Source organism: Amphiura filiformis, chromosome 14, assembly GCF_039555335.1.
Source record: "Amphiura filiformis chromosome 14, Afil_fr2py, whole genome shotgun sequence".
NCBI classification, from domain to species: domain Eukaryota; kingdom Metazoa; phylum Echinodermata; class Ophiuroidea; order Amphilepidida; family Amphiuridae; genus Amphiura; species Amphiura filiformis.
The window spans coordinates 39,991,981-40,006,956 of NC_092641.1; the positions used below are offsets into that span (position 1 = coordinate 39,991,981).

A 14,976-nucleotide genomic window follows, 5' to 3' on the forward strand; every position below is an offset into this window, starting at 1 on the left:
GGAAATCCCCTAAGGATTTCCCAAACGGGAAATATATGATATCACCAGAAGGGAAGGTGGTATGAAGATCAAACAACCACCAAAATGTGTATTTTTGCCCATACTATAATGTCATGCCAATAACTTAATTTCAGCCAACGGTGGATGTAAGGTTTTTGCAACAGAGCTCTCCGTTTAATGAATTAACTATAGTATTTGGCAATATATGGCCAACCCTGAATTATAATTATTATCATATATTTCCTATCTCTATTGAAATGTTTATTTTGCCAATTTTTATATTAAACTAAATTATATCTACATCACTTTCATTATTCATTATCACTTTCAAAATGCAAGTTGATTTAAAGAAATGCATCATGGTACTAGTTTTATGATAATTATTATATGGTGTGGGCAAAATAATTTACTGGGTGGGCACTTTTGGGCAATGGGCAAGTTGAATTTACTGGGTGGGCAAAATAATTTACTGGGTGGGCAAATGCAAAAGCCCACGCAGTTAACATATTATTTACCTCCCTGGTTTAATTTAAACTTCATAATAGGCCTACTAGTAACTTATTTTTCCTATTCACGCGTGGACCACTTGGCATGTGACGTCATTGCCCGGCAGTATGCGCGCGCATTATGACAATTTCCATTGTTCTTCGCCCTGCAGTGTGCGTACGCATCGTAGTCTGCTAAGGGCATGTGCATTTTAAATCGCCCGCCACATTTCATACAATACAAGAAAGCCATTGAACAGTGTAGCGGCTCGTTCGAGCATATCGATAGACGAGTCCCTCGCCTTTGTTGATAAACAGTGATGTCAAGTGGTCATATCTGGGTATATCAAATACTCAGATTTGGAAGCAGTCGGTTTTATGCGTGTGCATGGCCAGGCTGTAGACTGTATATTAATAGCATCCATTTATTAGATAATTTAAAAGATCTTTGTAAAGGGATGACTTTCTTTTCAAATTGAAAATAAAACATATTTCTTTCTTATTTGTTTTCTCTCTTTCAGTGACTTTCTTTTAATATTGTAATATTTTTATTTATAGTGAAATAATGTTTTGACTTTTATTGTGTAAACTCTTGTCACAAACACATCTCACAGATTAAGGAAATATAAATTTAATTAAATCTGTTTTAGATGAGTGGCATTTTTTTTAATGTGTTGAAATTATTTGATATGAAATTATGAAAATCTGTTAAAAACACGAACAAATTAACTATACGGTATTTCTAAAATATAAAGTATTGCCATACTTTTCTTCTTTTGCCCGAATTCCTTCTTTTATAAAGTAAAACCTTCCACACTTTTAGTTTTCTTCAGCCCATTTAGGGACTTTTTAAATCTAAATTTACACATTATTTCAGGCATTTTTTCCACAAACTACCTGGATTAATTTTAAGCTCCATAATAAATACTCGTTATTTTTCCTATTCACGCGCGCACATACCGGTAGGTCTTCCATATCTAGGTATATCAAATACCCAGATTTGGAAGCATAGAAAGTGGGTCGGTTTTTGCCATGTGCCTAGTCATGCTGTAGGCCTAGACTGTATAACAGTATCCATTTCATAGATCTTATTATTATAGATCTTTGTAAAGAGGATGACTTTCTGCGTCAAAATTAAAAATAAAATATATTTCTTTCTTATTTGTTTTCTCTCTTTCAGTGACTTTTTAATATTGTAATATTTTTATTTGGTATTATAGTGAAATAATGTTTTGACTTTTACTGTGTAAACTCTTGTCACAAACACATCTCACCCTGCACAGATTAAGGAAATATAAATTTAATTAAATCTGTTTTGGATGAGTGGCATTTTTTTAAATGTGTTGAAATTATTTGATATGAAATTATGAAAATCTGTCAGAAACACGAACAAATTAACTATACGGTATTTCTAAAATATAAAGTATTGCCATACTAGTAATTTAAATGTAAGTATTTCCCAGTAATTTCAAATATCAGAGATGCCACCTTTTCTTCTTTTGCCCGAATTCCTTCTTTTATAAAGTCAAACTTTCCACACTTTTAGGTATCTTCAGCCCATTTGGGGACTTTTTAAATCTAAATTTACACATTATTTCAGACATTTTTTCCACAAACTCCCTGGTTAATATAAATAACTCGTTATTTTTCCTATTCACGCGCGCACATAGGTCTTCCATATCTAGGTATATCAAATACCCAGATTTGGAAGCATAGAAAATGGGTCGTTTTTGCCGTGTGCCTAGTATCCATTTCATAGATAATTATTAAAGATCTTTGTAAAGGGATGACTTTCTGCATCAAAATTAAAAATAAAATATATTTCTTTCTTATTTTGTTTTCTCTCTTTCAGTGACTTTCTTTCAATCTAATTCCACAAACCATTGCTTTGTCTATTTTAGCTTGCATTTTGGATGTTTTTGTATAATAGGCCAATATATCAAACAGCTTTGAACTGATTTTCTTTCCTTCATTTGTTTTTTCTTCCTTTCTTTTCATATAAAATCGGGCTAATTATCTGTTTGAAGGCAGAAAGAATAGGAAAACCATGTTTGTTTCTTTCTTTATTCATTCGAAGGGCTATAAAAATTATCCCTCATACTCAAACATGTTCCACATTTAAACATGTTTACAAAGTGATGAGAATAGTGCGATATATAGGGGCATTGATTTCGTTTTAAACTATAGCTTTTAGCCTTTTATACATGCACATCATATTTCTATACTTCTAGCAAACACCACACCTACAATGTAAATCCAAACGTTTAGGTTTTAAACACTTATTTAAACACCCCAGATATGTAGGTGTAACACCTTTTAAACACAAATGTGTTTATTTCCTCCGGGGTGTGTTTACAACCTACACACTCTGCGCAATGGATAAACACATTTAGTGTTGCAAACATGTTTAATATAATAAACACCATACTCAGACACAAATAGACACTAAACCAAACATTCTGTTTAAGTGGTCAACACTTTGTTTATTGATATAAACACACATTGCATTTATTAATTAAACACATGCAAGTGTTTATCAGGCTGTAACAATTTTTAAACATAGCAAGGTATTTACTTTACCAATACTAAACACAATGTTTAAAATACAGTTGAAATTAAACACATGTACAAAGTACATACATTGGTATATAGGCCTACTCTAAACACTTCAATAACTTCAATTTAGCTATTTCAGTGTCAACAACATTCATTGTAAAAAAAATGTTTAGGACTTAAACACTTATTTGAACACATTATTTCTTTCTATATGACTTATTAAACATTTTAATACATAAATATGTTTATTGATGGATGACATTTAAACACGAATGTTTAGCAATTTACACATTGTTTACCTTCTAAACATGTTACAGAGTGATAAATGATTATTGCTACACAGGTTTTATGTTTTGGCAAGTCTACCTCTCAGAAATACCATAATTGCCAAAACTTCTTAATTATTCATACAAGCTATAGCAAATATATAAACATCTCAAAAAAGTAACTAACCCCCTTTAAATAATTGCCATTTCTCAAAAATGGGCAACTGTATTACAAATCTGTAAAATGCATTTATTTCTGCGCATTTTGACACCTCATGTAGCAATTATCTAAATATTGATGTCACAGCGTACATTTAAATCAATGTAACCCAAGATATGATTGAAAGTTGCAGTAAATTCTATTGATTTGTATTCCGTATAATGGAAGGAAATCTGTGTAATGATATCCGAGTGTTTTTGCATTGTTGTAAGTGCAATTTTCAAATCTGGACCTCACTACATAAAATTGACTGGTGTTTTTTTGTTTTCTGGGCTATCGTATCAAATGAGGTGTCAAAATGTGCAGAAATAAATTCTGTTTCCAACACATTTTACAGATTTGTAATACAATAGCCCGCTTTTGAATAATGGCCATTATTTAAGGGGGGGGGGGTAGTTACTTTCTTTGAGATGTTTACAATTGTCAATGTAAATGGAGAAGTAATCCAAAAAATACTAGGGGGGGGGGGAAAAACATTGATTTTGAGACCATAAAAAATCAGGCTTTTTATAGTTTATATACCAGTATAGTATATTATTTTCAGAAACACTGGAAACTCAACATTTGTTTTGGTACACTTTTTGAAATGTAGAAAATATATGAAGAGCTTATTTCCAAACCGTGTTAAGTCCACAAGATTCACTTTTAAGACTTTTAAGAAAATCAGGAATTTTCTTTATGGCAATGAAAAAAACTTCGATTTCTATAAAATTACAGTGAAGTGAAGGTGACATATATAGGACCATAAAAACATGTTAAGTTAAAATCTTGAGACTTTTGATTTTTTTAAATTAATTAATTTGTTTTAAAAATAGCATGGACTTAACACGTTTTGACACAAAACATAATTTCTGGCGTGGACTTAACACATTTTGACACAAAACATAGCATCTGTTACACAGAACTGACCATATTTTTCTCAAACTAGTCTTAAAAGATAAAAAATTATTAAAAACATACTACATGTACTATAAAACACAATTTTGCCACAAAACACCTTACATCTCGAACCCCCTCCTCCCAACCATTTTCTAACAAAATTTGATGTTTAAAATAGTTCAAAATTCAAAACTGAGTTGTATTGCATTTCTCAGAGTTGAATAAACATCATTTCACTGACAATAAGTGATTACCCAAAATATTCACTTGTTTTATCACATTATCACAATTTCCCCCTCCCCCATTTCTGCCACCCTAATCTCATATTGAGAGCCGTAAGTTTTTGGGTATTTAAGTCCTAAGTTTTGTATACCTTTAACTTTAAAATAATACCTTGAATTTAGCAGTACATTTTGATAATCATACAAAATAATAATATCAAAAACTACCACTACCACCATCCTCTAACATTAATTCTACCATCACAACCTCTCCCTCTCCCCCTTCCCATCCTGTTCAGGTCTTTCTGTAGGTATCTATCAAATATTTAAGAAATCCCATACAAACTAGGCCTACTAATATTTAAAAAACAAACAAATCAACAACAACGACTTTTTATGCAGACCAAATTCAGGTACACTAGTCTCAGGACCAAAAAAGAACGAAGACGCAAAGCAAAGCAATGTTATCAATCATGCAGAACTTGGGCGATTAACTATTGAAAGCCCTATGCCGTGCTAATTGCCTACAAGCTGCCCACAAGGGCAGTGTTCATGGACTTAACACAGTTTGCTACCAAACTGGATTGGACTTAACACGTTTTGGGAAAAAATCGATACTTTGTGTGTCAATATTTCGGGACTTGACTAATTTTGGAAAAAAAAACACACATTGCTGGATAGCCCTAGTTACTCACTACCCATTTTCATCAAAATCTCAATTTTGAAGGTGGGTGGACTTAACACGGTTTGGAAATAAGCTCTTCATATCTTGCATGAACAGTTAAGTTAAAAAAAAAACACCACCCAGTATTTCTTAAGGTTAAGGTGGCTGTGTACTCTCAGACATGCATGTAGTAAAAGTGCAATAACTTTGTAATTATTCGCGCAAAACATATAAAAGTATACATTGTTATGAAGGCAAGACATCAATAAATCTTAATATAAATACAGATTTTGGGTAAAAACAACAATTTTGAAGAAAATCACAAAAAGTGAGTTTTTGGCAATATTTGTTAGGTACATCATAACAAAAAACACTCTTTCCAAAATATTTTATTTTGTTTTTAGCTCAATCTTGAGGCTCCATTCCAAAAACGGTTTTTTATTTTTTGATATTGGCCTTATTTTTGAGATATTGACCATATAAGGCATCAAAATTAACTTTTTAAAATTCAAAAACGCCTATTTGCACAAAATGATGCCCAAAATCGGAAATAGACCAAAATATAAAAAAATGAGAAAACCGTTTCTTGAGTCGATCATGCTTTTTACGATGATCATATTTGCTTACCTATAGATGCTGTATTTATTGAGTTATCGTGTACCCTAAATCGTCATTTTACTGAGAAAATGAACATTGAAATAATGGCCGTTGAAGTTTAAAGTGGTCACATTTTGCACTTTCATCGAATCTCACAGGAGAAGGCGACAGTTTTCGTTTTTGTAACTTATATTACGTGAACATCGGGTAAATCCACAGCCCCTTGAGAAGTTTGAGCGAAATCCATTCATAACTTGATATTTAAATCGGGAAAGAACTTGAAAAAACCCACATTTTATCAGCTAAAAGCGGAGCCATTTGACCACTAGGTTTTTGTGAAATCAGTGCTTCCGTGGTGTTTCCATAAGATCGCCACGCATGCAGATAAGCGTCGCGTATTCGTAGCGTATTTGTGCGTTAACAAATTGCGCGATCGCATAGCGATGAGTTGTTATGCGGCGTGTACCTTGCTGGTACAACAAAGATTTTCTTTCCTTTTCAATTTCAAACACGAGTGGAATAGTGAAATAAAATCCTTAAAATATTGCAGTTGGAGTTTACAAATCTGGATTTTCATTCCTTGTATTTATAAAAAACATAACAAGGTACAAACATATCATAAAAACTCAATTTTGAGAAAGAAACAATGGCTAGAGTACACAGCCGCGTTAACACAGCCTAAATCAGTACATGTATGTGTGCCCAACTTCAAAGATTACAACACACAATGTTTTGACATTTTAAAGTCCAAATAATTATTTATATTATTCCCTTATCCTGGACGGTTGTAATGTTTCTTTTCGCATCTTCCCTGGTTCATCTATATTGTTTTTATCATATGCCCTAAACATATATTTGAACCATGCATGTTATTCCTGGTTTATTCTCAGCGTATTCCAGCTTTAAAGACATTAATATTAAAGCCATGTGTGATTTGCTCTATAGCAACGCCTCTATTTTTTGAATTTCTACTTTTTGCACCATTGTAATGGCAAATTGCATGAAAAAGTTCTATGGTTGAAATCATGCACTTATTTTATATAATTTGAAAGTGAACTGTTAGTGGAGTATGACCATTTTTTATTTTATTTTATTTTACAAATTCAGCTAAAATACATCAAAAAGCAAATTATACAATTTTACATAAGGAAACAAAAATTAAATAGACCCAATGGGCTAGCCTGGAAGAGTCAGAAGCATCAAGACACTGTCACCAAGAGGTGTGACTCCTCCAACCCATTGGGGCAATTACATATAAGATATATGTGACCCATCACATCGAAACAGACCACCTTGCGACAGAAATGAAAATGGAGATTTAAACACTAGGATAAACTGCTGCTTTTTAGCTTGAAAATGACACCTTCCTTGTTGAAATCAGATAGAGTAAAAATGTTTCATGAGGCAAAACAAGCTATGAATTCTTTTTATTTTCTTTATATTTTTCCATCTTCTTTCATTGTTATCTGCCAATGAAGCTAGCCGCGAAGTGGTCTGTTTCGATGTAATGGGTCACATATACTATTGCACTATTTAAACACAATATGTGTACATCCGCATCACAAGGATGCACCCGTCAGCCACCACACGTGCCCCCCATTCCAGTCAGGAACAAACACTAGACCCATGTTGTGCGGAGGCCACTCCAAACCATCCCCAAGCCACATGGCCTAGGAATACAGAGAACATTCCCAAACCAGGTGGCCCGGGGACTAATCAAAGAGAACCGCACCTGGGACGAGGTGGCATCTACCCCCAGCCAACACATGAGAAGAGACACATGCAACAGCTGACAAGCGCACCCTCCCGATATGGATGTACACATGACTGCTCAGTGACCTCTACCAGTCAGACATGTGAAAATTTACCACCCTCCCCCTAGCACATGCGAACACCAGCACACCCTGTAACACAAATATTGGTGTATACAGAGTATTGGATATTCACACACCTCATTTAGCAGTTTTGTATCTAATCAGGTATAATTATAGTTGATATATTGAACCTTTTAAAAATGAAAAATGTCTGGGCAATACAGTGCTAACCCACATTCACACAGAAATGTACTGACATATTTGAGTAGATTCAAAATAACACAACATTCAGGTTGTTCATGTATACATCAGCCAAATAAGATATGCAAGTTGAAACCAGGCGATGGTGGCTGACAGTCATTTAATGTAGCAACAGCCAATAGCATAAACAATATGACGGCAACACTGCCTGGACGTTGGGCGCCCGAGCCGATGTGCGTTTTTAGCTCTATTGTCCCCGTCACAGAAAAACAAATGCACAAAATATATTTTCCAGTGCAATGTAAACATTTTCACATGAAAATAAATAATTTTGGATTCAAAATGAATGAAAAAATTACCATTGCCACTTCTTACAACTTCAGCTTTATTTATGAAGCTGATTTTCATCTGGAAAGGTATATTCAACAAAACAGGACTGTGTTCAAGTATATATACATGTAGCTCTTAATATGAAAAGAATTGGATTTTTTTTTTTTTTTTATAATTTATAATTTACTTAATTTACTTATTTTACCATTTTTTACCGGTAATTTAACGCCATTTTTTAATTTACCGGTAAATTAACAACACTGCTTACAATGAGATTCACTGTCAAACCTCAATAGATTTAGACTGATAAAATAGTGCTTGATAACATACATACACTTTTGGAATTATTTGAGACATTTTTGTGATTACGTGTTAAACCAATGATGACTTCAAAATTCAGTCAAAAAATGCACACAAGGCTATTCAAGTTCAATGTTGATTTTTTCAGAGGGTTATCACTCCCCTGTCCCCAGCAGTACACAACAGGTTGCAGATACTTCTTGTACTTGGTAGACCTCTTGCCTACATACAGCTCAGGTGTAAGAAGTGTTTGGACAAGCCCTAATACTTGAGAGTAAATTTGCGGGTACTCAAATTGAAACACATAATACAAGATATCAAATTGATAATTTAAATATAGTCAACTGGACTTACTATTTTTTGTCTAGATTTCCAGTTAACTAGATTTAAATTATCAATTTGATATTTACAAACAATTTTACATTTACAAGGCAATCAGTTGGAGAAAGGCACCTGCAGAGCTATCCGTACACTGTATGTTCACACCATCTCCTACAATGTAGTTGGTTTCGTTGAATATTACAAGATGAGGCAGCTCGCCACTCTTCATTGCAGCGTTGATATTTGACACATTCTGTCATAAAAACACAAAAGGAATCATTTTAATTCATTTGTAGCCTAAATATTTTGCAAAACCAGGTTATATGAATTAAATAAATCTCTTTTTATTATCTTGCAACATTATATTTTAAATACATTGACTTTTAAGAGCAAATGATATTAACTTGTATAGTGGAAGGATAGAGTGGGCAAAGAAAAGCGAAAGCAGAGAAGAGGGAAGAGCAGAGTAGGACACCTGATTCACAGTTTGGTCCATGTCTAAGTGATCACTTTCTGATTTGACACATGCATAGATAGTTTTTGTTTTGTTTGTTTTATTTCTTCTTTTGCCTGGATTACTCATTCAGTGGATGTTTTAAGGTATCCTCTGTCCTTCCATGAGGCCCATGGGGCACATTGAAATAGTAACACTTTATTGGAGAATTTTATAGTAACACTTTTGTGAAGAAATATTGCATAGCAAATAACTAGCTAAAAAAACCCCTCAATATGGTGTTCATTTTAGGGATTTTGCCCATTGTATACTATTGTTTATATATAAAAAAAAATCTTGGACAAGCAGTAGTTAGCATCTTGTGTGATTGTCAGAAGTTTGGGGTGCTCTGCGTGGATTCAACTTGTAAGATCGCGGCGCATACATGCGCATTTATTGTGCATATTTTACAGTGTATTTTATGTATCACACAAAATTGCATTTAACTGTACATGCACTGTTTGAGATGTTCCCAAGTGTACTAACCTCTTTGATGATGATAATAGACTTTGTCTTGTCTCCTTTCCACAATCCAATGTAATGCGGAATGCTTCTCCATAGCTTGTATGGCACTGAATCATCTGTCAATTAAAAAAAAAGAAATTTAGAATGTTTGCCTTTACCCTAAGTCTGCTTAAATTTATAGATATGAATACAATCATCAACCAATTCAAGACATGGGTGCAAATGCTCAATTTTGTTGCTAAATTGAGTTAGGCATGGTTTTATATAGACTATATGGCATGCATCTCTACGGCCCTACATTAGTTACATGAAAACACAACAAATCAACAGTAAAGATATGTCTGAATATCTAAATCCTCCTCCTCCTGATTCACTGCACATTATGCTAATTAGATGCAAATTATTCAAATGTTAATAACTTTTTGAAGGTTTACTGTATTTGTCTCATCACAGCTTTAATTTGACACCCAATTTAACTACATAGGCTGCATATTTACTGAGAAAATTAAAAAGATGAACCCTAAAATGTTGCGCGCATGTAACATCTCCACCTATTTACTGGCCCTACTCAAAACACATGGTACATGCAAAATTACAATTTTAACTTTTCAGCAAATTTAATTCAGAAATAGATCAGCTGAGAAACAATGAAAAGGTCAACTAAAAAGCCTGCATGCTGGAAGCCACTAAAAAACTGAATATGACAAAATGTATTTTAGAAATCATTAACATGTATCAAATGTACACATTTTTAAAAGTGTTTATTACATTATCAGTTCAGAATATTTCAGATTATAAATTTGATGTCTGTTCTGATAATATTATATAGGGCCTACATGTAAGTTTGATGCCTACTTTATACAGTAGAACTGTAATTTTAGAGGCATACCGCATTTGTGATTTGTCTTGATTTTTAATGGGGCAACTTAACATTGTTAAAAATCGAAGTGTTTCCTGCTGCATAATCGGTTGTCTGTGATTTTTAAACCTTTTTGAATATAATTACACTTGTATTTCCACTTCTTTTATTATCCTGTCGGAATGACTTGTATACAACACATGGGAAGGTGATTTACATCTAACAATGTCATTCAGGCAGGATAATAAATGAAAAAAAAAAAAAAAAAAACACCGAAATACTGGTATGTATTTACCATGGTCACACAAACATGTAAATATAGCTCCTTGGTTGCCGCACGTTGGACTCTTGAAGAGAACCTTCTGTGCTGAGAAGGTGTACATAAGTAGGCCCTTCATAGTAGTGTTTTGACTGCTGCTGTAGATCACAGTAGACGCATCATATAAAGGTAAAAGGACTTATCACTGGACCAGCAAGTCTGCAAAAGACAACATAACGAGAATAAATTAGTACTGTATTATGGTATTAGTACTTCTTGCCAAGCAAACTGCTGTGTAACACCACTGAACAATGAATACGGTAATATAAATAAACTAATTTAAACAAACACCCACTTGTTGTCGTCACGATCGGCTGGGGTGTGAGTGGTGTCATGCGTCAGTGAATCCGACTCAATTTTGAATGCAATGATCTCTACTCTCTAGCCTCAAATGTGAACCTAATCGATGAGCAAATTTGTGACTTGACTTCTACATGTAGAGCAAGTTCAGAATGGCAAATTTCAGAAGAAATCATCACATTGATCATGATTTTAAAACCGGGAGCCTGAAAAAGGAAGTAAAGCTCACGCATGTTCTTTGTCAGGGTTCTTTGTGTAGTGTGATACTGATACTTCAATGTAAATGACAAATTATAATACTTGTTTTAAGCTGCCTGCAAAAGTATTAAAGTAGCTGCATCCATAGACCATAGCAAACAATTAGCATGATTGGTGCTTTAAAATAAAGTATAACGAGCTTTGGGCGAGTTTTACAAATTACAATATACCGGTACTTATTTATTCTCTTGGTCGGTATGATGTCACTCACGATCATACATTATGTTTTTGGTTTTTTTGGTTTTTTTTATACAATAAATACCCGCACCTCTTGTCTTGGTGAAACAATTGAAAAAGTTTTCTTATCAGAGGAATAAACTTACAAAAGCAAATTGGTGTTTTCTAGAGAAAATTGGCTGGAGACTTTCATTTCTGGAAACTGGTAAAGCTCTATTTTAAATCAGATAACAACTTTATGGAGCTCAACTAGGAGCTCAATTTATAATGTCCACCATTGAAAAAAAAAACCATGATATTTTCAAGAAACGAGGAGCTTGATAGATAGTTTTCAGGAGGAACTCTCCGAGGAGTTCCAGAGCTACAAATAGAGCTCCTTACAAATGGAAGGTCTGCTGGAACTGAAAGGCCCTACAAACCTATAGCGATTTTGCGAGGGGATCCTTTTGACAGGTCTCGTGAGTGAGAAATTATGGGTATTGTGTGCACTGGATGGAACGGAGAACAACCCCAACCGAGTGATCAGTTTTCCAGGGAGAATCATCATAGTATCATAAGTATGATACCATACAAACATGATACAATGATGATTAGGCCCTTAACACTAAATTCTAAGTTTACTGTTAACCGCCCGCATCCAAAATTGAAAATTGCAAAATATTTACTTTCTAACATGAATCATATCAACAATAAGGCGCTTCGCACTTGATTATTAGTTTCCTGTTTAAGATTTTGAAAAAGGGACGAGGTTACTTTTAATTATTAATTATCTTTTATTTTCTTAATTTAGTTTGAACAATTACAAGCAACTATTGACTTGTTTTGACTAGAGCGGGCATTTAATTATTTCACAACAATATTTTATTTTATAAATAAGTGAAGGTGGAGTTGTACTCTTTGTTCATTCATCATTAGGCTAATGAAAGTTGATTCCCAGTTTCCCGTTACCCTACTCCGCTCAAAACAATTTGCTGGCCAAATATTTCATTATTTTGAATAAAATGTTGATTTCTAACAAACTTTAACAAACAAATAAATAATTGTGGTTTTAAATATATCATAAATCTCTTTCTGTTGATTTTCAGGGATTTTCTTTGCAGTAGGAGCATGGTATATGGTTAATAATGAATTATTAATGAATACCTACTCAATTCTCTGTCCCGCACTTTTTTTTTTTTTCTGCTCTGATCTCATCCCGTAAAAAATATTGTGAAACTTTTGATAATAGTTGTACAATCACCTTCATGTGGTTGTAAACTACATCTGTAAACTACAAACTGTGATTTATTCACATGTAGGCCTACACATGGGTAGTTATTGGTTTACACCTGTAACAGATGCAATAATGAAATGGTATAAAATAATGAATAATGAAATGGTCACCTACACAGTCATGAAAAATAATGTAACGGGAAACTGGGAATTGACTTTCATTAGCCTTATAGTTGATATTATTAAAGTCAGAAAATGACAAGTAGAAGTAGTTGAAAGTTATTTTAAAGGAGAAATTAGAAATAAAAATAAAATAATTAATTATTTTGAGATTTTCAATTTTGGACGCGGACTTTAAACAGGAAACTAATAATCAAGTACGAAGGGCCTAATGATGAATAAACAAAAAGTATAACTGCACCTGAGAGGGTGGAGAAGGAGGCGGAAGCGGAGGTGTAAAAGTAACCATTCATGTACGTACAATAATTAAATAAAATGCCGACTCCCATCAAACTGGTTTGATAGTTGGTTGTGGTACGGTATAAAGAAAATAATAGATAATTAATAATTAAAAGTCACCTCGTCCTATTTTTAAAATCTTGAACAGTAAACTCGGAATCAATTGTGAAGGGCCTTAATGATTGAAAGGCATCGATCATGATTCATGAAGTTGACAAAATTTGTAAAATTTAAAGAAGTTGATATTTAAAGGAGTATTTTGTGATCCTAGCATCCTCTTTTTATGACATTTTTCAGTACATATCCACGAAAAAAGCATATTCCCAAAATTTCAGTTGATTCCGATTTTGCGTTTGCGAGTTATGCATGATTAGTGTATTACACTGGATAGACAATACGTTGTAATTATTTCGTTCTGGTGCACCAGAACGAAATTCAAATTTCGCGATATCTTTGCTAAACGAATTAATCTGCAAGAAATATTTTGTACGTAAACATTATGTAGCCAGGGTATTCTTTCAATGATATAAAAATCTCAACTTTTTTTGAGAAAAGTGGGGGGATGAGGCTGTGGATCACGAAATGCCCTTTTAATTGTTCGATAAGGGATAACATCTTTACTGTTTGGATTCACTTTGCATAATTATGAATTAGATCATAAAAATATCGGAACTTACATTGTACGTCGTCGTCATGGTCGTTGGTTCTCATCGGCAGAGTGACGTGAGTCAGTCATTCATGTCATTCAGTAAGCTTACGATGCCTTTGCTTTGGTTGTTGAAACACGGAACTTGCGATAATACCGCATTCTTTTTCTTCCCTTTTGACAATAGTACTACACCGTCCGTGATCATGATACAATTTAATTTTACCTGTTGACTTCGACTTGAGGTATAATTATTTATAAATTGATATGATATTTTTTAAATTTGAATTTTTATAAAAATACGAAAATCGTCTCGTCGTCGTTTTCATGCAGCTCGTAGGAATAATGAATTGTCACCGGATATGGTGATGAGGGCGCTATCACTCTCATTTGGCAGAATTCTTCGATTTGAGAGAACTCTCAAATGAGCTATTTTATGGATTTGAGAGCTCTCATATTGGACAATTCTTCGATCTGTGAGTACTCTCAAATGAGGGTTTTCCTGGATTTGAGAGACTCTCAAACTGGACATTTCATCGATTTGAGTGCTCTCAAAGCAACTCTCAGATCGAGGAAATCCTTTGCTCACATAACTCGAACATTCGATGGCAATGTTTATCTCCAGGCACCCCCGTCATAAACAGTATACTTCGGTTATATTTATAAATGCGCTTTTATAAATACGCATATAACCCATGGCACGACATACCAAGACCAGCAAGCGTGACCAAAACCTCATGTATTCACAACTAAACAGAAAAGGATAGGAACTCTGTAGGTAAATAATCATCACATTTAAGTAATAGCAACATTATTAGCTTACACATTAGGGGATTCCGAATTTGCAATAATTTTTATGTTATCAAAAACAACATTTTGAAAGTATTTAATGACGGATAAAATATTCAACGTTAAAAATATAAACACAAAGTTG

General features: G+C 33.6%; 1 protein-coding gene across 2 annotated transcripts; it reads right to left on the bottom strand.

Moving 5' to 3' along the window:
* Positions 1–8,414: 8,414 nt before the first annotated feature.
* LOC140169018 (uncharacterized) lies at positions 8,415–14,370 on the bottom strand. 2 transcript variants are annotated; one of them, XM_072192306.1, is made up of 4 exons: positions 14,074–14,370; positions 10,967–11,149; positions 9,834–9,928; positions 8,415–9,107 (listed from the first exon to the last, which is right to left on the bottom strand). In XM_072192306.1, the coding sequence occupies exons 2-4, from the start codon at positions 11,067–11,069 to the stop codon at positions 8,958–8,960; spliced, it is 348 nt and encodes a 115-aa protein (XP_072048407.1). In that variant the 5' UTR covers positions 11,070–11,149; positions 14,074–14,370; the 3' UTR covers positions 8,415–8,957. The 2 variants fall into 2 exon arrangements, with proteins under 2 accessions (XP_072048407.1, XP_072048408.1); XM_072192307.1 differs by lacking the exon at positions 14,074–14,370 and adding an exon at positions 13,359–13,450.
* Positions 14,371–14,976: the final 606 nt, after the last annotated feature.